The sequence below is a fragment of the Dipodomys merriami genome, unplaced genomic scaffold (genome assembly GCF_024711535.1).
Source record: "Dipodomys merriami isolate MVZ:Mamm:240054 unplaced genomic scaffold, mDipMer1.0.p SCAF_1000, whole genome shotgun sequence".
Classification (NCBI taxonomy): domain Eukaryota; kingdom Metazoa; phylum Chordata; class Mammalia; order Rodentia; family Heteromyidae; genus Dipodomys; species Dipodomys merriami.
In genome coordinates, this window is record NW_027202273.1 from 20,985 (window position 1) to 44,704 (window position 23,720).

General features: G+C 45.2%; 1 protein-coding gene across 1 annotated transcript in view; it reads left to right on the forward strand.

Moving 5' to 3' along the window:
* The first annotated feature begins 8,617 nt into the window (after window positions 1-8,617).
* Window positions 8,618-23,720, forward strand: part of LOC138806994 (engulfment and cell motility protein 1-like) — a 50,313-nt gene continuing 35,210 nt past the window's right edge. The window contains exon 1 of the mRNA XM_069992544.1: window positions 8,618-8,687. Within this exon, the coding sequence (XP_069848645.1) occupies window positions 8,618-8,687 (70 nt within the window). The remainder of the gene's footprint in view (window positions 8,688-23,720) is intronic.

A 23,720-nucleotide genomic window follows, 5' to 3' on the forward strand; every position in this document is an offset into this window, starting at 1 on the left:
TGGTGAGGGGTGTAGAACCTCAGGGGAGGGAGTTGTCCTGATGGTCCTAGATGCCCCCTTTTCTGCTCTCACTAGCTTTTAGAATACATCTCTTCATTCTCAAGCTGATGGGATTGGATAGGAGAACACCATTGTATTTCATCCAGCAAATTCTGGTTTGCTGTGAGCTTAAAAGAGATTTCTTCATCTGTATCCCTTTCTTCTCTAGTTGCTAAAACCCCTAGGAGTTTTGCACCCCCCCTCTCTCTCCCTTTTATTTTTGCCAGTCCTGGGGCTTGAATTCAAGGCCTGGGCACTGTCCCTGAGCTTCTTTTGCTCAACTTGAGCCACAGTGCCACTTCCAGCTTTTTCTGTGTATGTGGTACTGAGAAATCAAACCCATGTGAGGCAAGCACTCTAACACTAAGCCACATTCCCAAGCTGTACATCTCTTTTTTTCTCCATTATTTTGACAAGCAAAGTTAGATGTTAGCAACTGGCAACTGGAACAGAACAGAAACATATGAAGTAGGAAAGTAGAGAATAGAAGAATCAGATGCTAAAGGGGAAATGTGTGTTGAGGAAAGTACTCAAGAAAACATACAATTTTAGTCATAGAACTCCAAATCACAGCAATTATGGGGGGGACCCTGAAAATTCAGAAAATCAAATCAGTGCCCTTGAGGATGAGAGTAAGAAATGCTCAAGAACACAGACAAAGAATAACAGAATGGAAAATGTTGCACTGGAGATGATAAAAGTGGTAGATAGAGAGAATTGAGAATCCATTGCGGAATTCTCTGTGCACCTGGTGGATTCTTGCACGATCAAGAATCACACACAAATGTAGAATTTTTCTCAAACTGAAAAAAAAAAATCACTGGGAAATGAATCTTAATAAGTCTCACCACATTACATCTTGACAAATCCTCAATTTATAAAAACTCCGAAGAGATTAAAGACAAGCCTGTAATGGGTAAGTGGGTTATGTGGGATAGGATTGAAAAAAAGAAACACTCAGATCTCTGTGACACTAAATGCCAAAGACACATCATTGGCAGAGTTCTTTTTGAGGGGAGAAAATTGTGCCATCAGTTTACCATATGCAAGATAATCTTCCAGTGTGAAATCAATATAAAAATAGTCTCATATTTGCAACTATTTAAAAAATATATTAGCCCTTCACTCTTAATTTAGAAGATGTATCTGAGCTGGAGTGTGACTCAAGTGACACGGTGCCTGACTAGCAAATGCAAAGTTCTGAGTTCAAACCCTACCATAGTCAAAAGAATTGTTTTTGTTTGCTCTAAAAAATCATGTATTCCATTTAAATGAAAGTTTAGAAAGTGAAGACTCGATGATGTATTTATTTACTCATTTATTTATCTATTTATCTATTTGTGTTGGTCCTGGGGCTTGGGTTCTGGGACTGGGCATTTCCTCTGAACTTCTTTTGCTCAAGGATGGCACTTGAGCCACAGCTCTATTTCTGGTCTTCTGGAGATTAATTGGAGATGAGTCTCATATACTTTTCTGCCCTGGCTGGCTTTGAACCAGGATCCTCAGATCTCAGCCTCCGAAGTAGCAAGGATTACAGGTATGAGCCACTTTACCTTATAAGAATGTATATTTTTGTGCCCAAGAGAGGCTGCAAAAGGGGGTACCAATTAATTCAAACAACTGCAGAAGATTTACTTCAAAAAACAAATGTAAATCTTAATAAAAAAATTAAAATAATATTATTTGTAAGGAAGATACATACTCCAAGAAATATTTGGTTGTTTGTCAAAATCTTGGTCACAGGAGCTGGGAAGGTGGCTCAGTGGGAAAGTGCTTGCCTCCCATGCATGAAGCCCTGGGTTCGATTCTTCAGCACCACATAAGCAGAAAAAGCTGGAAGTAGTGCTGTGGCTCAAGTGGTGGAGCGCTCGCCTTGAGCTGAATTGGTCAGGGACAGTGCCCCAGGCCCAGAATTCAAGCCCCATGACCGCCAAAAAAAAAAAAAAATCGTAGTCACAAACAGAATTATGTTACAAAAGCCAGAAATTAGGGTGATTATAACAGAAAGCAAAAGCTTTTTAAATTTCACCTTTCATGTAAAAATGTTTCAATCAATTGGTTTTCATTCTGGATCTTGATAGAAGATGATTCTGTTGTTTTATTTTTAAAACATAAAGATAGCAACCCAGTGACAAAATCAGAACACAGCATGTAACCCTTAGTTTCGCGGTATCATTCTACTTTTACTTTTCAAAATGCCTGTTAAAGATTTATATGTAAAATATGGGACGTTACACATATGGGTGTTTTTTATTTTGTTTACTTTTAACTTTTAGTGTTTTCTACAATAAGCATATATTTATTCATTTAAAATATGAAGTTTAATGCAATGCCTCCATGAATGAAAAAAAAAGTTGGAAGCCAATTCCCAAAGAGCCACAGTTGTTTGCCCTGTGACACTCACTATCAGAAATCGTTCTTATTACATGCTGATTCAATTAAATATGCAACAGAAAATGAGTTTAAGGCAAACTTCCAGTTAAAGCTTTGGGGAAAGAAAAAGTAACATGCATTGCCTTGAACAAGTAGTCACATATTTACTGAGATGTAGAGATTCTTTTCCCCCCCTTTTTTTTTTAAATTGGTCATAGGACTTGAACTCATGTCCAGGGTGCTGTGCTGTCCCTAAACTCATTTGCTCAAGGCTAGTGCCCAGACTAGCTTTGAACCTCGATCCTCAGATCTCAGCCTCCTGAGTAGCTCAGAGCTACCAGCACCTGGCCCCTATTTTTTTTTTAAGTCTTAGGATAATAATTTTTCTAAATCCTAAAATGGCAGCTATTTGCATACCTTATCTGTATTTAATTAGATGATAGTTTCTTGGAAATCCAAGGTAATTTCTTTGTTATTTTCTCTCCTTAACTCAGAGGCAATGTATATGTTGGTCAAATGAAACTGCTATAAATAAGATTATTTTCTCAGATGGTTGTCCATTGTCATTATTGGCTAAAAAGCATTAAACTCGCTGGGTGCTCATGGCTTACATCAGTAATCCTAGCTACACAGGAGGCTGAGATCTGAGGATCTGGCTTAAAAACCAGATTTTGGGGAAAAGTCTGTGAGACGCTTATCTCCAGTTAACCACTAAAAAGCTGGTAAAGAGCTAGCCTTGAGTGATAAAAGCTCACGGACAGCCCTCAGGCCCTGAGTTCAAGCCCTAGAACTATCACAACATACAATAAAAGAAAAGCATTGAACCCAGGTTTATTTCATTTTCAGTGGAGCCCTTTTAAAACGCACTTCCCTCCATGTATTTAAAGTTGACTCCCACCTGGAAAACCCAGGTTAGTATTTCTGTTTTTAATTCTCAGTAGCTTCAATGAACCATAGTTGTGAAACTGCATTTTCTACTTAAAATTTTAAACTCTCTCCATCAAGTGACTTTATCTAAGTCTTGACTCCCCACTCCCTCAAGTTTTATGAATCTGCATTCATCTTATTTTCATTGGAACAGTTATTCAAGAGTATGCTTACTTTCTTTTTTTTTTTTTTTTTTTTTTTTTTTTTTTTTTTTGTGCACTGGTCCTGGGGCTTGAACTCAGAGCCTGATAATGCTTTTGAAGAATAGACCTGTTCCCAGTTCTCTTTCTCTCTCCCCCACTCTCTCTCTTTCCCTTCCTCCCTCTCCCTCTTTCTCTCCCCCATTTTTCCTTCCTCCCCCACCCCACCAGCCAGGAGGTAAACAACCTCCTGTCCACATGTGCCCCAATCCATGATGCTTGCCTTCACCTCAGCCCCAAAGAAATGGAGCTAGCCAACCAGTATAGGCTGAAGCCATGAGAGAAAAGAATCTATCTCCCCTCACTCTTCCCTAAAGTTGTTTGTGTCATGTATTTTGACACAAAGTCAAGCAATTACAGGAACATCAATGGACCAAGGAGTACTAGCTCTAAACAATGAATGAATCCTAATGGCTTGTGGGGGAGTGTGGGAGAGGCCTTCTGCTCATTATATTCTTGTTACCTTCTATACTATCCTACACAACAGAACTAAGAATAGCTGACATTTTTGTGAGCAATTTACTTTTACTATTTAAAATACATTATTTCATTCAACATTTGGAACTATCCTGTGAGACTAGTAATCTGGCTCTTCTGGTTTATAGAATGATTAGGGATTAGCAGAGAGCCAGTGGTTCATGCCTGTAATCCTGACTATTAGGATTTCTGATTATTAGGAGGCTGAGATCTGAAGATCTCAATTTACACTCAGACCAGACAGGAAAGTCTATAGGACTCTTATCTTTGGCTGTGGCTCAAGTGGTAGAGCACCAGCCTTGAGTGAAAAAGCTAAGCAAGGCCCTTGAGTACAAGCTCCAAATTTCAGTAATCTTCCCCCAAAGGGAAAGATTAGGGATCATGATGTGAAAGAATGAAAAGATTGCATCAAGATCTGGCTACTGGTGGCTCACGCTTATGATCATAGCTACTTGAGAGGCTGAGAATGGGAGGATTATGCATCAATTCCACCACTGGCAAGAAAGCTTGTGAGACCCCTTTAAACCTATGCCTGTCATCCCATGCTATATGGGAGGCTGAGATTGGATGGGTCTTGGTACCTGACCAGCCTGGGACAAGCAAATCCCTGAGAACCCCATCTCCATGGAGGAAATTGGATGCAGTGATGCATGCCTGTTATCCCAGACATGATGGGAAATCTGTAATAGGATAGATCACACTTCTACCCTAAAAGTGCGTAAGAGTAAGAAGCAAGACCCCATCCTGAAAATAATTAGTGAAAACCAGGGTGGACAGGCTCAGCAAGACTCAGAGCACAACCTGAGAGAATGAGAGAGAGAGAGAGAGAGAGAGAGAGAGAGAGAGAGAGAGAGAGAGAGAGAGACAGAGACAGAGACAGAGACAGAGACAGAGACAGAGACAGAGACAGAGACAGAGACAGAGACAAAGAGACAGAGAGATACAGAGAGAGAGATTGCACCAGGCTCATGACTAGTCCAATGGTTGAGGCAGGATTAGGATAATAAAATCTAACTTCACAGTCCACATTCCCATTCTTTGTGAAATAAGAACTAAGGATAAAAGACAAGGGAAGGAAGGACAGTATAAAAATTAGAATTTTAACAATGCCTATTTAAAGACATATTATTCTCATTTTGCTACTGATTTGGTAGCAAAAGTAATGTCTTGTTAAATAACTTTTAGCACTAATTTAGACAATCTTGCTGATAGATGAGAACAAATCACTTAAAAGTTATTTTTTATGCAAGTGGGAGGGGTACTGAAGAAATATAATCAACAACCTCCACTAAATCTGGAATATTTAAGACTAAATATTCTAAATAAGGTATCTGACACTATGCTCAAGACATTCAAAAAGAAAGTAACTGAGAGTCATCTATTCCTGCATACTAGAATTATGAAAATGTGCATACTGCAATAGCTTGTTGAGATGGCTTAAATCATAAAAAAAAAAAAAAACCAGTGAGTTCCTTCAACATTTTCCTAACCTTTGAGCAATCCATTGCATCTGCCTTGAAGACACATTCTAATAAGAAAAGCTGAAATCCATCCTTTCCCTAAGAGATCACTCAATGTGCACTCAATGGGAAAAGAGAAAGGAAGTTAGGAGGTGAGGCTAGCTCAGAATAGTGACTTCCTCAAGGCAAACACCATTGAGCTCGTACCTGTAGCTGTTCTGTTCTGAGAGCAAAGGACATAACTCAGTCATGCAGAATGTTTAGACAGGCAGACAGGCAAGCCACCATCCACGCAAATAGTCTTTTTTTCTGGTAAATGATTTTGGGTTTTTATGAATCACATAGCATTGCACAAGAAGCTCTGGATGAATTTGTGGTTTTCATGGGGGAGATGGTTGCATTGGCTTATTTACCAAGTACCACTGGAATGACAGACACTCAAACAGGAAGTGCGGAGACTGAAAGGAAAGATATGTCCAGAAAGGCCAAAGTGTTATAGACAAAGTTTTCAATTTTCAAGGAAAATATGTGCCCATTATTTCAGTTACAAAGGAAAGAAGTAAAACAAACACAATTCATATACAGAGCTTTGATGCTCTTGCGTATATATTTTTTCATTTGGCAAGTGATATCCAGACAGACTTCTGTTCAGAGCTGTTTAACATTTCATTATATGGGTGCACTGAGAATGATTATACTTGTGTGGGAGACCAATGTAGCCAAAGTATGGAATCATACTGAAAAACCAAAGAGTTAAAGCCATAAGGGACAGGCTGGCCTAGGACTGGAAAGGAATGAGTATTAGCCTGTGCTTGGAAACATTTGTAGATAGTGGGTGTCTTTTAAAGTTTTAGAAATTAATAAAATAACTGACAGGAAATATTGGCCTAAAATTGTGCAATGGAAATTTAGAAAGACAGATGTGAATAGGAAGTTCATTTATTAATTTATTGCTACAGTATTTCAAGAAGACAGTTTTGTGATATGTACCAAGTATCCAACACATCCACTTTTTGATTCAATAATATCACTCCACAGGACTTTCTTGTTGTTGTTGTTGCTGTTTTTGCCAGTCACGGGGCTTGAACTCAGACCTTGGGCACTGTCTCTGAATTTTTTTGCTCAAGCTAGCACTCTACCACTTGAGCCACAGTGCCATTTCCAGTTTTTTTAGTTTATGTGATACAGAGGAATCAAATGACTTTCTGCATGCTAAACAAGCTCTCTACCACTAAGCCACCTTCCCTGCCTCAAAGGTTTTCTTCGTTTTGTTCTGTCTCGTTTTTGGTGGTTGTGGGGCTTGAGCTCTGTGCCTGGGTGCTGTCCCTGAGCTCTTCAACTCACGACTATAGCACTCTACCACTTGAGTCACAGCACCACTTCCAGTTTTCTGGTGGTTATGTGGAGATAAGAGTCACATAGAGGGGCTGGGAAGGTGGCTCAGTGGTAGAGCGCTTGCATTGCATGCATGAGGCCCTGCGTTTGATTCTTCAGCACCACATAAGCAAAAAGAAAAAAAAAAGCTGGAAGTGGCTCTGTGGCTCAAGTGGCAGAGTGCTAGCCTTGAGCTGAAGAGCTGAGGGACAGCACCCAGGCCCAGAGTTCAGGCCCCACGACCAGACCACCCCCCCCCCAAAAAAAAAGGTCACATAGATTGTCCTGCCCAGGCTGGCTTTGAACCATGATCCTCAAATCTCAGTCTCCTGAGTAGTGAGGATTACAAGTGTGAGCCACCGGTGCCCAGCACTGAAGGTTCTTTAAAATAACATTTTAATGTTTTGGTATTGGATATTGAACCTGGGACCTCTCATGGTATACAAGTTCTCTATCACTGAGTTAAAGCCCAAACCAATTTAGGATATTTTTGGAAAAAATAGAGAATATGTAAATAAAATAATAGAAACGTGTTTAAGCTGTATATGCAAAGATGTTCATTGGATCATTATTGACAATAAAGAAGAAAATTTTAACTAATTGATGATATAAAATTCTGTGGAGTAGTTAATTCAGATTAAACAATTTAACTCTGAGATAGCTTTCATATGTTCCTGAAAGCAGAGGCCAAGGAGCAGCATAATCAGAGATCTTTCGCCTTTACATTCATCTATACCTAACATCTCTGTCAGCTTTATGTGGCTGTGACAATGTACCTGAGATGAGTGAGTTAAAGTGAGGGCAGGTTTATTTTGGCTCATGGGTGCAGAGGCTTCTGTCCATGGTGCTTGGCTTTTACTGTTTCAGGGATTGTAGAATGGTGTGTGGAGTAGAGGAACAGAGCTGTTTACCTTATGGCAGCTGAAGACAAGAGAGGATTGAGAGAGAGCGAGAGAGAGAGAGACAGAGACAGAGAGACAGAGACACAGAGAGAGAAACAGAGACAGAGAGAGACAGAGGGCAGACAGAGAAACAGAGAGAGGCACACACACAGATGGCTTGGAGTCCCTCAGGGCTTGCCCCCAATTATCTAACTTCCTTTCATGAGGCCACACCTCTGAGAAGCTCTCAATAGCAGGGCAGACTCATGACCAAGCCTTGAAAACACTAGTCTTTGAGGGATGCACCACATCCAAACACCCCATCCCATCCCATCCCAGTGATTCTTACAAAACTGTCACCACAGTGGTGGTTTGTTTTACTCAAAAAGTAAGGTGGCTGGGCACCTATGGATCACACCTGCAATCCTAGCTACTCAAGAGCCCAAGATCGGCCGGGCGCCAGTGGCTCACGCCTGTAATCCCAGCTACTCAGGAGGCTGAGATCTGAGGATCCCGCTTTAAAGCCAGCCCGGGCAGGAAAGTCCTGAAATTTATCTCCAATAAACCACCTGAAAACGGGAAGTGGCGCTGAAGCTCAGCTCAAGCGGTAGAGCGCTCGCCTTGAGCTGAAGAGCTCAGGGACAGCGCCCAGGCCCAGAGTTCAATCCCCACGATGGACAAAAACATAAAAATAATGGAATGGAAGCCTGTGCAGAGCTGCAGGCGCTGCTGGCGGCCCCGGGGGCTGAGGTGGACGGTGGCCGGCCTTCTCCCTGCGCCCTCGGTGCGTGCGCGGTCTGGGCGCCAGCTGTGGCTGTTCCCTCTGTGTGAGGTGGGGACGTGGGGAAGTCGGGCCCCGCCCTCGGCGCGTGGGCGGCGGGCGGGGATGCGAGCGCAGGGCATGCGGGCCAGCGGTTGGCAGGAGTTCGCAGGGGAGCGCGCGGTGCTCTGCGCAGGTGCAGACGGAGGCTGCGGGGGGGAGGGGGGGGCAGGCGGGAGGAAGAGGAGGTGAGAGAGCGGCGCCACCCGAGCCGCAGAGTGAGTGCGAGCAGAGTTGGGGGACCCGCGTGGAGCAGCGATTTGCTTCCCGGCCGCGCGCCGCCCGCCCGGCCGCCCGCGGGGCCTCAATGCACTGCGGGGAGGGGTCGTCGGGGCTCCGGATGCCGGGAACCCCCGCCTCCGCCGCCGCTGCTGTCCGGAGATCGGGGCCCGGGCAGGTTCCTAGTTTTCTGGCCCGCGCCGCGCGGGGTCGCTGACCTCGGGCCGGTGGAGAAGGGAAAGGGCTCCAGGGCCGCCCGGGAGGTGAGAGGGCTCCTGGGCTGGCGGTGGTGGGGGGGTGTGGGGCTAGGACCGGGTGTCGGCGTGGAGGGCTCCGGGGTGCGCGGGAGGGGACCGGCGTGGGGCGGTGGGGATGGCGGACAGGGGGCTCCAGGGCCGACGGGGAGGGGGTCGGAGCCGGGCAGGGGCCGGGTGATCAGCGGAGAGGGCGCCCGGGCCGGTGCGGCACCCCGCGACGCCTCAGGGCCGGAGACCCCAGCGAGACGTGTGCACCGGGACTGGCTCACGGGGGCGTCGGGACCGCGAGTCCGGAGCTCGGGGCAGCTGCTCCGGACCCGGCTGGCCGGGCCTGGGGCTGCGCTCGTGCTTGTGTGTAGCCGAGAAGCGCCCCGGGCAGCGGTACCGGCCGGCCGCGATGGATGAGGCCGTGGGGGCGCAGGGGGCGCCGTGGACAGCTGCGATCCCCGCAAATTCCCGCCCGTGGGGATGCGACGGGGGTCCCGCTGGGGTCCGGGCGGGAGGCGTGGACCCGCCCTGCGGACCCCGCAGGACGAGGCAGAGGGGTCCCGCAGCCGGAACGCAGAGAGAGGCCCCGGTGGCCGTGGGGTGCCTTCCAGGGCTGAGGAAATAACGCCCTCTGCTTCTGGCTGAGCTTGGGGCTGGGAAAGTCCACACGGAGCCTTGGGCGGAGCGTGAGGCCAGAGTGCAAGTTTGGCTGAGCCTCAGAGCAGGTGCGTGCAGTGGGGACGGGGGCGGGGGCGGAGGAGGGGGGGAGTGCTCTGCCTCCAGGGCCTCCCCTCCCACTGATCCTGTCGCCCATGAAGTTGGTCAGGAGGGTCAGGGGCCTTTGGTTTCAGGAGCAACCCTGGTTTATTGCCAAAGGGCTTTCCTGCAGCAGGGCAGGTCCCCGCAGGGCCAGCCCAGGGCCCTGGACAGCTCCCCAGGCCTCAGCCTGCACAGGCCTCCCACCTCTGCTGGGGACTCTTGGATCTCACTGTCAGGGGTAGGATGTCCCAGAACACTGGGGGGGGGGGGTGGAGGGGGCTTTGTGGCCCCAGAGGCAAAGGCACCTGCCTGTGGCTTGAGGTTAGGGACAGTGGAAAAATTTGAGAATTAAAAGAAGATTGCTAGAAAACAAGAGTAATTGAGAGTCTGCATTGAAAGAGCCAGTCTCTGAGAGCAATTTAGGGACCCGAGGGCCTGGTCCAGTCCTCTGCACTTGGAGATTGCAAAGGCTGCCAGCAGCTACTGAGGTCTTTTCTGCTCCAGGTTTGCATGTCTCCAAGGTTGTTTCAAGGGCTTTTGTCCCCTCATTTACAGAACTGGGGAGCCTGCTAAGTTAGCCGGCCAGAGCTTCAGCAGACATACAACACACTTAATTTTAAGTCTCAGCTCTTGACAGTAATACTGCTGTATGTATTGAAGTCTGGGATTGAAAAGTTTGTGTGGCCAGCTGCCTCTCCCATTACACATGTCCGCAGTTTCTGGTGTGCTTGTTGTTAATTAGATGAACTGCTAATGTGTGAAAGAATGAGGGTGGGATCTCCAGCTGGGGCTGGGGCTGGACTTGTGGGGAAATGTAGGAACCACACTCTTGGGTGGTATCAGCTAGGGGCAGGCTCAGGCAGACGTCTGGGGAAACTTAGGACCCGCAACTGGCTGCAATATGGATGGTCCCCAGTGCTGGATGGCATGTGCCCCACAACACACATAGCCCTTGTCCAGTACAACCATGCAGAGCACATCCCATTTTTCTTGTTCACTGAGCTCTTAACCTAGGACCTTTGCAGATTTCATTTTCATGCATGAGTCACTTTCTCCCACAAGACCAGATGGCTCATTCCCTTAATTCCTTTACTTTGGTCTGCTGAATTGTGGGTTTACACGGTAAACCACCCCATCTGAAACAGCTACCAGAAGTCAGGTGTCTGTGGCTCATGCCTCCAATCCTAGCTAGTCAGGAGGCCAAATCTGAGGATCTCAGCTCAAAGCTAGCTTGAGGAAGAAAGTCCTTGAGGCTCTTACCTCCAATTAGCCACCAAAAAGCCTGAAGTGGAAGTGGGGCTCATATGGTAGATCACCAGCCGTTAGCAAATAAGCTAAGGAACAGTGCCCAGGCCTTGAGTGCAAGCCCTATTAGTGTCCATAAATAAATAATCAACTGAGTAAATAATAAATAAGCAGCCTTGCATAGTCCTCTGCTGTTCTCACTTTTCTTCTCTTAGCATTTTTCCCTTTTGGCATGATACATTTACTTGTTTCATTATTGTCTTTCTTCCATTAGAATGGATGTTTCTAGAGGAAAATACCTTAAAATGTTTACACACTGGATGGATTCCTAGCCCTTAGTTTAAGGAGCACCCTTAGTAGGTGCTCCTTAAATGTCTGACTGAAGAGATGCCTGTTTAGGGAGAGACTCACCAGGGAAAGAGACCCAGGGAAGACTGTAGCATCTGGAGCAGATGGAGAAGCCTGACCCTTGTCTGTTGGTGGCCACTGTTCTTTCAGACCCTCTACTGACTTGCCCCCTCCTCCCTTAGAATCTCAGACAAGAAAGGGGCCAGGAGGTGATTTCCTTGGAGAGTGAAAACACATACTACTCTTGGTCTGTTATTGCATCCTTTATTTAGTGGACAGCACTTCAAAGCCAAAATGTGTCATGATTGTTAATGCATCATACCATGGCCATTTACCCACTGTGTCACATGGTCTCCCAGCCATGGAAGGGAGCAGGGAGGCAGGTGTCCAGGCTAGGAGCAGACAACTCCAGAGGAGAAGACAGGAGAGATGCCCCAGGGAGAAGAAAAATGAAAAGGAGAAAGCAGATAAAGAGCTTTGACAAGTGCTTCAAAGTCATAATCTTTCTGAAATTACAGGATTGAAGATAAGACAGTTTGAGTGTTTTGCTTATTTTGCCCCCCTTTGAGTGTGTTGGGTGTGAGTGGATTGGGCAGGAGTGGCCGGAAGGGAAGACTTTGAAGCCCCTGCCCAGAGGCTGCTGCTGGGGGTGGGAGCTGCCTGGAGCAGACACTGTCATCTCCTTGCCTAACACTGAAATTGAGAGAGGGGCATTCTTACAGTGGGAACTTTTCCCCTGCCTCTGCTGAGACAGTAGGTCCATTCAGCTTTGTTACCAAAGCTCAAGCAAGCACATTTGAGTGCCCCCAGCCATCCAAGCAGACATTCTGTTGAATTTGGAAAAGGTTGGCTTAGCAGACATTCTGTTGAATTTGGAAAAGGTTGGGAATTGTTCAACCTGGCTGCCTTGCAGAGCAGAAAGTGCTTGAGGCAGCTGGGCACATTCAGTTTGGCTTCTGTCTAGTCTTATTAGGCTAGAGCTTGCACACTTAAGGAGGACCTGACATAATGATGCCCATTTTGTCTGTTCAGACCAGCCATTTAAAACATGCAGTAGGCCTGGCCTGGGTGGGTGCTCCTGTAATTCTATTCAGGAGGCTGAGATCTGAGGACCAAGGTTTGAGGCCAGCACAAGCAGGAGAGTCCAAGAGACCCTCATCTCTACTTAAACATCAAAAAGCCTAAAGTGGAGATGTGGCTCTCAAGGGTTAGAGCACCAACCTCAGGAACAGGGCCTGGGACCTGAATAAAGCCTCAGTTCTGGCACAGTAAGCAAACACAACTAAATGATAAAACCTGCAGTGGAGGTGAGCAGAGGAGAAATTGTTTCACAAAATATACACTGGGTTTTTTAAAAAAATATATTATTGTAAAGGTGATGTACAAAGGGGTCAAGTTACATAAGTCAGGTAATGAGTGCATTCCTTATTTGGACAAGGTCACCTCTTCCCTTGTGTTCTCCCCACTTTTTCCTTCAGTCCCAACCCACAAGTTGTACAGTCATTTTCAACATTGTATAGTGAATACCGCTGCTGCATTTGTTCACTCTTTGTCCCTCCATTTCTGTGCTCAACCTTACACTCCCCAAAAGAGATAAATGAGCAAGACAAGAGGAAAAGAAAACAAAAACAGCAACAAAGAAAAAGAACCCACTTTTCCTGGAGTTCATTTTGATAAATATTGTTTTATATGACCAACTGTACATAGCTATTGAGCCTCTGTGATCCTCTCCTAAGAATATCCTCATGGTCTCACTCTGTGCACACACTTGATCTTAATGAGTACTGTATAGCTTGATATGGTGTGTGTGTGTGTGTGTGTGTGTGTGTGTGATACCATACTGGGATTTAAACTCAGAGCCTTGTGATTTTGCTTGGGATTTGTGTGCTACTGCTGTTCTAGACCTCAATTCTCACCTCTTAGCTTCATTAGCAGCTAGAATTATACTTGTGACCAGCAGTGTGTCTTGTTCTTTTCTTTCTTTCCTTTTTTTTTCTTTTTGTTTTTGCCAGTCCCGGACTTGAACTCAGGGCCTAGGTACTGTCCCTGAGCTTCTTTTGCTCAAGGCTAACATTCTACCACTTGAGCCACAGCACCACTTCTGGCTCTTTCTGTTTATGTGGTACTGAGGAATCAAACCCAGGGCTTCATGCATGCTAAGCAAGCACTGTACCACAAAGGAACATTCTAGGCCCTTCTTTTCTAAAAAAGAATTTTAATAACCCAGGAAGTTCTAAGAATCTATACTTTGTAGAGTCACAACTTTGTAGTGACTCCGAGAATCTTGAAATAAGAAAGATATAGCTATTTCTGGTGGACCATGTGCTGTTGGTATAATCTGTAAAAGTTACTATTTCTAAAGCCTGAAGCAGGAGCAGTGTCAGTCATTGGCTTCACTTTAAAAAATGCCTCTTTTAAGGCAATTTTTTTCTTCTGTACTGGAGTTTGAACTCATGGCTTTGTGTTGCAAGGCAGGAACATTACCATGTGACCCAGGCCCTTAGTTGTCTATTTTCTGTAGTCATTTGTTGAGATAGGGTCTCACTCTTCCTCCCTGCTGGCGTGAATGGACTGCTGGTCCTGGGCTGGCAGGTGCACACTGCTGCTCCCTGCTGAATTTTCTGTTGATGTGGGGTCTCAACATCTTTTTGGGCTGGGCTGATCTGAAACCTAGATCCTCCCATTTTTTGTCTGCTTATGGAACTGCACTGTGCTAGGCCCAAACATCATCCTCCTGGAGGGATCAGAGACCAAGGACATGCTTTTCACTGTGGTGGTGCAGAATTACTTAGTTACTGTACTTAGAAGTAAATCTGTGTGCTAGATTAGAACTTTGAAGATCTTTGGAAATTTACTCTGGTATGCCTTCCTTTTCCTATTTTATGCTGAGCAGTTATCATCTGTTTGATTTTAATTAAGAGATTTGCGGAGACCCTGGCAGATCTCTTTTGCTAGCAGCCCCAGTGCTGCGGTATCTGATTCAATTAGGCATTTCAGCCAGTTGGGACTTGATACCCTTTATCTAAAGAAGGAGGTCAAGGGTTTCTAACTTCAGCACTGTCAAAATGTAAGGATGTGAAAGCCAGCCCTCCATCCAGAGTTCCAGTGTGACCTTGGACATTACCCATCTCCAAGCCTTCCAGTATGTCAGCATTTGTGTTTGCAGGCTACTAAGCAAAGCCAGCTCATGTGCAGCATGCACACAAGTTGCTCTGCTCAGTTCTGAGCATAATTTAGGCTGTGTGATTATTAGCTATCATGACTACCTGTCATAACCACAACTGAAGCCTGACAGGCTTCAATGAAATTAATGTTGTCTTTGCAGTATATCTTCTGATGTTTTGCAAAGTCAGTGCTCGGATAATTTGAGCACTTTTGTCACTGTCCTCAAGCCAAGGGAGGTGTGTGTGGGAGGTGATGGGAGAGTGGAGTCCAAGGAGTTAGAAGTGCATGTGGGCACAGGAACGCTAGCTCACCAAATGGACTCAACTGCAGGCACAACCTGATATAGTGGTGAGTGGAGAAATGAGTCACATGTATAAATAGAAGGAGATGCTGCTCAAGGTTTCTGAGGTCCTTTTCCCTCCCTCCCCCCACTTCTGCTAACTGTCTTCCAGAAATGAAGCAAGATTATTATTGGAACCACAATTTTAAGAATTGAGGCTACAGTTTGGGCTGTTTTAGTTGTAAGAGTTAATAATGTAGGAACAAAACTTTTCCTCAGTTGAAAGTGCTGGATTCTTGGTACTTGATCTGCTCCAGGGAGAACTGTATTTCTGTACAAAGAGCAGTATTTGGCGGGATGGTGGGTCGGTAAGCACTAGCACATGGGTTGGAGAACCAGAGTGGTGTTAGTTGATTCTTCCTGTGGGCAGGAACCCATTTCCCGCATGCAGTTTGGAAGCCCAAGGAGAGTCTGCACATAATCTATACCTAGCAGCCTTATACCTAGGGCTTGGAGGGGTGTAATGCCCCTGGGGTATTTGGAGAGCATATCTGAGCCTAAAGCCAATACATTTGATTCTTTTTTCTGCTACCCTTTTTCATCTTCTGTATCCTGATGTCTGCACGTACTGGTTGATTGCTTCTCTTGTTGGTTTTCCTGGACTTGGCAGCCTCAGAGACTAGGATGCTTGAGTAAGACTTTTCCTGCAGTAGCTTCTGGGGAGGATCATCATCATGCATGCTGATAGAATTGCTCAGAGGGCACGTGTAGTTGTTAGCACCTGTAATCCCAGGTACTCAAGAAGCTGCAGCACCAATTTCATGAGGGTGAAATTGGTGTGGTAAGTTGCATGCCACCTTGGCTTCAGTCCCCAGCATCATAAAAAATAAAATAAAAACAACACAAACAAAAAAAAGTGAATGCTGTTGCTTCTGAGGGATGGTTTCCGGGTTGCCATGGAAACCAGGGCTACCTGCTGCCACTGAGGCAGAGCTCTGCAGAGCTAACTCCTCTTTGGATGTGCCATTCTTCAGATGACCTTGGCTTTCACCTTCCCCTAGGGACAGTGTGCCCATCAACCTAGCCCAGGATAGATGTACTCTGGCATGTGAGCCAGAGTGCAATTTAATTCATCAAAAGGACTATTTGCCATGAAGAACGAGTGTGTGTGTGTGTGTGTGTGTGTGTGTGTGTGTGTGTGTGTGTGTGTGTGTGTGTGTGTGTTATTTTTGTGTGTGCCAGTACTGGGGCTTGAATTCAGGGCGAAGTCCTCTCTTAGGTTTTTACTGGTGCTGTACCAGTTGAGACACACCTCCACTTCTGGCTTTTTGGTGGTCAATTAGAGATAAAGAGTCTCATGGACTTTCCTGTCCAGGTTAGCTTGGAACAGGGATCCTCAGCTCTCAGCCTCCTGAGTAGCTAGGATTACAGGGCACTGAGTCATGGTGAAGAGAGGAGCATAGGCCCCAGGGTGCCTCTGGTGTTTTCCACCATAGATGAATACAGAGTCTGTTAGGCAGGATGGCTTTCCTCATGGGGGATGCTCAGGTCTCTGGTAGCCTTCTTTCTCTACTTGCAGAACTGCCCTTGAAATTGGCCCTCTATTTCACAAAGTCTGAGTCTCAATGCTATTGACATTTCAAGCTTTATAACCAAAATATTTCCCTCCCCACTTCAGGAGACTGGCTTGGTCATGTGTTGGGATAACCAAAAATGTGTCTACACTTTCCAGATTGTCTTCTCAGGGAGCAGTCTATTCCCTTTCCCACTCCTGCCTAGCTGAGAACCCCTGCTTTGTTCTGCCTAAGAAGTGAGAGCAGTTGTATGATATCAGAGCAACTAGACTTCTGCAGCAGGTGGAAGCTGGGTTTTCATTCTTTGAGCCTAGAAGTAGGACTCCCACGTAGAGGATTCCCACTTGGCTGTTTGTTCTTTGTGTTCCTTTAATTTTCCTTGGTTTCTTTGCCCTTTGTGTTGCTTTATTTTCCTTAGGTTCTCCACATTTCCTCCCCAGTTTCCTTCACTCCTAAAAGGCCATTCATTGTCTTCCTAATGCTCCCTAAATGCTTTGCAATTTCAACCTTCCTGTTTCTTTCTCTTATTTACCTACATGGTGGCAGGGAGAAGTGGTGACTGGTGACTTTGAGTCTTATTTTTCTAACAAGGTTTGGATTCTGAGTGCTGGTGACTGAGTTGATAGCCACCTTTAGAGGATAAGAAGAATAAGATGGATGGAGGAGGGTGGGTAACTGGGCCAGCATGGCTTACTTAGTGGTCTGAGTCAGAAAAGAAAGACATGTATAGGACAGGGACAGTGAGTAAAGGACCACACAGCTCTTTGTCTCTTGGCTAGCTGGGTAATAAAGGATATTGGTACTTGGTTAGTGTCCCCAAAATATTGCAGCAGGAGGCTAGAGATACTTGTTTACTTGATTAAATTATTTATTTGGGGTTCTCACTGGGACTTGAACTTTTTTCTTTCAGGCTGGGGCTTGAGCTTTTTTCCTTTCAAATCTGGAACTCTACCACTTGAGGTATACCTTTACTTCTGGCTCCTGGCTTTTTGCTGATTATTTGGAGCTAAGAGTTTCATGGACTTTTCTGTCCAGGCTGGCTTTGAACTGTGATTCTCAAACCTTACCTTCCTAAATAGTTAAGATTATAAGCATAAGGCACCAGCACCTGGTCCCCTGTTTGTATAAAATCTTTACCCAGTTTGCCTGAGGAGATTTGTGTCCTAACCCAGCCAAATTCTTTTCTTATGTAATGACATGCCTTTGTGTTTACCTGTGTCTCTGGCTCTTGCAACTGATGGCTTAAGCTGTACCCCTGGGCTGGTGATTAGCTGAGCTTCCCCAAGCAGGCTTCTCAAAAGTCACAGCCCCATACCCTCCCTCCCTCCTTTCCCTCCCTCCCTCCTTTCCCTCCCTCCCTCCTTTCCCTCCCTCCCTCCTTTCCCTCCCTCCCTCCTTTCCCTCCCTCCCTTCTTCCTTCCTTCCTTCCTTCCTTTCTTCCTTCCTTCCTTCTGTCCTCTGAACCTTTTCATTTTCGGTTCATTGGCATAGTTTAGGATTCTGGTGTTCAGTGGTTCTGAAGTCCTTTGTGAGCCATTTTTTTCCCCATGCTGCTACACACAATTAGCCTTGATTTTGAAGTGTAATGCATTTCCAAATAATTGTATATATGTGTGTATGTGTGTGTGTTTGCACGAGTATGCACGTGTGCACTAGTGTGTGTTTGGGCTCTTTAACCAAAATGTATAACCACAGGTGGCTTTTCCCTGGGCCCTTCATGAATCCTGTGGCTCGGGAATAGAGTCAGTTGAAAGGTTTGGGGCAGACTGCACATTTTTTGGTTAAGCAAGATGTGTGAGGGCTGGGAAGGCGGTTCAGTGGTAGAGTGCTTGCCTTGCATGCCTGAGGCCTGGGTTCGATTCCTCAGCATCACATAAGGAAAAAGAAAAAAAAGCCGAAGTGGCGGTGTGGCTCAAGTGATAGAGCGCTAGCCTTGAGCTGAAGAGCTGAGGGACAGTGCCCAGGCCCAGAATTCAGGCCCCACGACCGGACCCCCCTATCCCCCCCCCAGTAAGAATTCCAGTAAGCCTTGGTAGGATGGTTTCTCCATAAATCCTGCCCACCCTGATCCATGCTGCCTCACGATGGCCCAGACTTTTCCAGTGGATTCATGGTCTAGTTCTTTCAGTGGAAAGTCACCACTTAACTTCTTGAACATTTTTGACTTGGGGGAATGAGACTCTTTCTTCCATTGCTACATGATAAGTAGGTGCTGGCTGTGTCAGATGCACACATCTACACACATTCAAGCAGTTATACTTTCAATGGAAGGTGGTCAGCAGCAGAGAAACATTTCTGCTAGCCACTGAATCCCATTTTCTCTGGTGTGTGTCACTTTTACAGTAAGTTGGCTCAACTCTTATCCATCAAAGCTTTGGCCGAGAACTGGGTGTGTTGTTATCACGTCTGGCCTTCACTTATGTCCAGGGACAGACTCTTTAGAAGTGCTTTCTCAGTTTCATTCCTCAGCTGAACCTGTTCTAGAAACCTTCCCTCCATTCTGATGGGAGAAACACGACAATGCTTTATTTCTTCTAGGTGTTGGGGTTGTAGGTGATGATAATGTGCAAACCCAGCATGCATAAGGCCTTACTATTCCAGGCCCTCCAAGGCTATGGTAGGGAGGAAAAGGAAAACAAGAAAAAAGAATTGGGAAGCATATAGTGTATCTTGGCAGTACTTAAGGCTTGGACCTCACTGCTAATAGATTGATGCTCCACCAGTTGAGTCATGCCATTAGCCAAACTTTTTGCTGGTTATTTTGGGAGAAGGCATCTCCTAGACTTTTCTGCTTATGCTTGCTTTGACCTGGGATCCTCCAGCTCTCAGACTCCCACGTAGCAAAAATTCTTAGTCACTATTGGGTGACAGATGGTCTTAGAAGCTTCTTGTGGGTATGCTACAAGGAGGTTATGCCACACACACACACACACACACACACACACACACACACACATATCTAAAATGAAGAACAAAGACTAGTCTGCTGTAATCTGATCTTCATGTGGATAATGGCAGGGACAAGTGTGACTTGGGAACTACTGCTTAGATAGAAGCCTGGCCACTAACGTGCTAGTCCTGCAAAACAAACTGTTTTGAGGCTGAAAACACGGCTTTGGAAACAGAAGGTTTAAGGATTAGCTATGGATTTTGTGAGTTATGAAAACTTACTGAAGCAGTTAAGTAATTTTGATACAATATTCTAAATCCAAATATTTTCCAATTGAATTCACTTTTTAGGTTTATGGAATACAGGGAATAGAGCCAGTTTGCTCATCGTAATCAAAATTTCTTTGAGGCCTTTTCTTTCCCCCAGGTGAAAGGCAAATTTCCCAGTGAGTCTACAGAAAGCTAGCTATGTATTATGCAGGGTGCCCCAGGCCTTGAAGAGCTGGCAAGGTAGGCAGGAATATTTTTGTGTGTGCTAGGCAAATGTTCACAAATATGATCACTGGGAAAGATTTCTGACTGAATTTACTGGTCAGACAATGAGCTCATGTCATCCTGAGGGCTTTATGCAGGCAGAGATAAAGCGGTGGGACTAGATGAGTGTGGTCTGTGTGGGAGCTTTGCTCAGGGTTGGCTCTTGGGCACAATAGCTCACCTATTTGGTACAACAGCCATGGAAATGGCTGTGGTACTGGTGTCTGGTTTATCATCTGCAGGCTACCCAGTATTCTTCCAAGTTGAACCTCCCATGATTCCCAGGAGACTGATTCTGTTCAGAGTGGAGTGACAGCTTTTGTGTGTCTGCCAGCTTGTGGCAGGAGCTGTTTAGAGCCACTGAAACATGGTACATGTGGTAGGAGATAGGGAATATGCTGATGGCTTCAAGCTCTCCTTAAAAATATTTTGCTTTATTATGTCAGGTGCTGTGGCTCATGCCTGTAATTGTAGATACTCAGGAGGGTGAGATTGGAGGATCATGGTTCAAAGCTGGCCAGGGCTATAGAGTCCATGAGACTATCATCTCCAATTAACCACCAGACAATTAGAAGTGGAGCTGTGGCTCCAAGTGGTGTAGATCGCTAGCCTTGAGTACAAAAGCTCAGGGGCAGTGCCTAGGCCCTGAGTTCAAGCCCAGGGACACTCTCCCCCCCACACACACATGAGTAAATCTAGACTTTTTTTGTTTATTTAACAGAGATCTACTGAGTCTCTGATTCGATTTGATTAGCCCCTACATACTGTGGTAGCCAAGACCAAAGGAAGGAAGGTGAGGAAGTCATTGAGATGAATTAAGATGCCTTGTTCTCAAGAAGAACAAGGACAAGAAGAAAAGGGAGAGATATAAAGTCCTCCTGGGTGAGTCAGTTATTGTACTAAGTACAGTTAGAACAGTTCCATCTCTCTGGGGAGGGCTGGGAGGATAGCTCTGCTATGAGCAATATCTCACTGTGGCAAGGGGGGCAGAAAGAAGGACAGGGACATTTCAGTCGAGCAAATGGCATAAGTATGGTGAAGGGACTTTTCCATTTTTTCTTTTTCCTATGAGAAGTATGTATAAAACAGGATTTCTTGGGACCAAACGATACGAGGTTCTGGTCAAACTTAGAGATTTCAATGTTCTAATCTTCATTGAAAATCATGTTGAATTTTACAACAACAGAGAGGCATAAGCACAATTGGGGAGGGGGGGTGGGAGCATGGGATTGGAGCGAATGAGAGCAACAAGGTGCAAGGTTGTTTTCAGGGATCTGCTGCTGGAATCCTGAGAACAAAGGTGGTGGTAAGAGTCTGGGAGTGAGCATGGAAGATGCGCCTATGGAAGGAGTGATGAGGAGACTTGGTGTCTTGTAAATGTAAAACAAGAAATGTGCCTGGGTATCATCATTTGTAGGCGAGTTGAAAAGCTCATGGAAGTTAAGTTTGTGTTGATTGAACACTGTCATCAGCAACTTATGGAAGCCATTACTGGAGATGGGCTGGTGCTCAGAAAGGCCCTGGGGTTGGGGAAGCAGAAGAAAAGCTCCTGGTCTCCAGTGTGTGTGTGTGTGTACTGTAATGGTCATCCCATGTTGAGATGAGAGAGGCAGGAGATCAGATAACAAGACAAGGGATGGGGAGATTGAAGATAGAAGTAGAAGTCCATGCTTCTCTTGGGCTGCAGTGTAGACACAGAGAGCCAGCGAAGGTGTTGGGGTGGGGTGGGGAGGTGGGAGAACCTGCTGTACTACTGGGGCATATGGAGGCCCAGGGAACTGGGTGTGATGACTTATGCTTGTACATTTCATCAGTTAATGGAGGAGAGTTCAAATGCTCTAACAGTGAGATGTTTAAGAGTGTTGGGACCCAGAACCACAGACTTAGAATAATACAATGAGATCCACGACCTGATTGATGAAAGAAGACAAGAATGGATATCCAGGGTGAGATCTGAAAACATTGCTGGCATTAGGGTCTGGGTGGTTGAGGAACTCACATTGATTTGAGCAGATAGAAGTACCAGAAAATGGACCCTAAAGCCAAGCTCTGTCCGTACAGTCATTTTATTTTATATATATTTTGTCAGTAGTGGGGCTTGAACTCTGGGCCTGAGCGCTGTCCCTCAGCTCTTCAACTCAAGGCTAGCACTCTACCACTTGAGCTACAGTGCCATGGCTCATGCCTGTAATCCTAGCTACTCAGGAGGCTGAAATCTGAGGTTCACAGCCAGCCCCGGCAGGAAAGTCCATGAAACTCTTATCTCCAATAAACTGCCAGAAAACCGGAAGTGGCACTACAGTCATTTTAATTGGCTAGGCTCCATAGTCCTTATGTAATAGTCATTGGCTAGGTTGCAGGGTCCTTATATAACAGTCATTTTAATTGGCTAAGCTGATGGTGGACATTCAGGTAGCTGCCATTCCTTGTGGCCTTGAGTTTTTTCTTTAATCTTTCTATATTGAGTCTCTAAGCTTTGTATTTGGTGGTTTTTGTTCATGTCATATAACCACGCTCAGAATATTCTAGATACAATGGAACCCCAGAGATATCTGCCTCTTTTTTGGTACATTTTTATTGTAAAAATACTGTACAAAGGGGTTACAGTTACATGAGCAAGGTAATTAGTATATATTCTATTGAGCATTGTTGCCTCCTCCTTTGTTTTTCCCCTTCCATCCCTTTCCTCCAACCTCCCCAACTATTTCCCCCCCAACCCTGCTGAAGTTGTAAAGTTTGTTTTCAACATAGTGTCTCGTATATCTCATTGGTACAGTGGGTCAACCTGAATCCCTATTTAAGCATTTTGTTTTTTCCTTTCCCCTCCCCAAATTAGAGAAGTGTATATGCAAGACGCAGGGCACCGGAATCAAATACAGTGAAAACAGGAGTTATACCATGGGGAAGGAGCATACAAAAAACAAAAAAAAATCACATAGTACATTATAAATAGGTTAGGAACAATAGCAAGAAAGAAAGAAAAAATTTGTATCCCTATCTTGGGGTCCCTATTTCGCTTAACATCATCTCATGTGTTCATATGTATATAGTTTTTGATCTTTTCTGCTTGTCCTAGAAATGTATTAATTATTGCAAATAAGGGAAACCATGGGACCTATGGTTCTTTGTGCTTTATTATAATTTTTTCCAAGTCTTTCCATTTCCCCAAAAATGGGGAAATGTCATTCTTTCTGATGGAGGCATAGAATTCCATTGTGCATACACACACACACAGACACACACACACACACACACACACACACACAGACATACACACATATACATCTATATGTACATATAGATATATATCACATTTTCTTGATCTGTTCATCCACTGAGGGGCATCTGGGTTGGTTCCATATCTTAGTTATGGTAAATAATGCTGCAATAAACATAGTTGTGCTCGTAGCCTTAGTATGGCCTTGTTTGGGTAAATGCCCCAAAGTGGGATTGCTGGGTCATAGGGGAGCTCTATGTAGAGTCTTTTGAGGAACCTCCATACTGCTTTCCGCAGTGGTTGAAAATGTTTACTCTCCCACCAACAATGCAGTAGGGTTCCCTTCTAGCCACATCCCCTCCAGCATCTGTTGTTATTAGAGTTCTTGATTATAGCTATTCTAATTGGGTTAGGTGGAGTCTCAATGTTGTTTTGATTTGCATTTCTTTTATGGCTAGAGAAGTTGAGCATTTCTTCATGTGTCTATTGGCCATTCTTATTTCCTCTTCAGAGACGTTTATCTTTAAACCTTTTTTTTTTTGCCGGTCGTGGACCTGAACTCTGGGCCTAGCTGCTGTCCTTCAGCTCTTCAGCTCAAGGCTAGCGCTCCACCACTTGAGCCACAGTGCCACTTCTGGTTTTTTCTGTTTATGTGGTGCTGAGGAATCGAACCCAGGTCCTCATGCATGCAAGG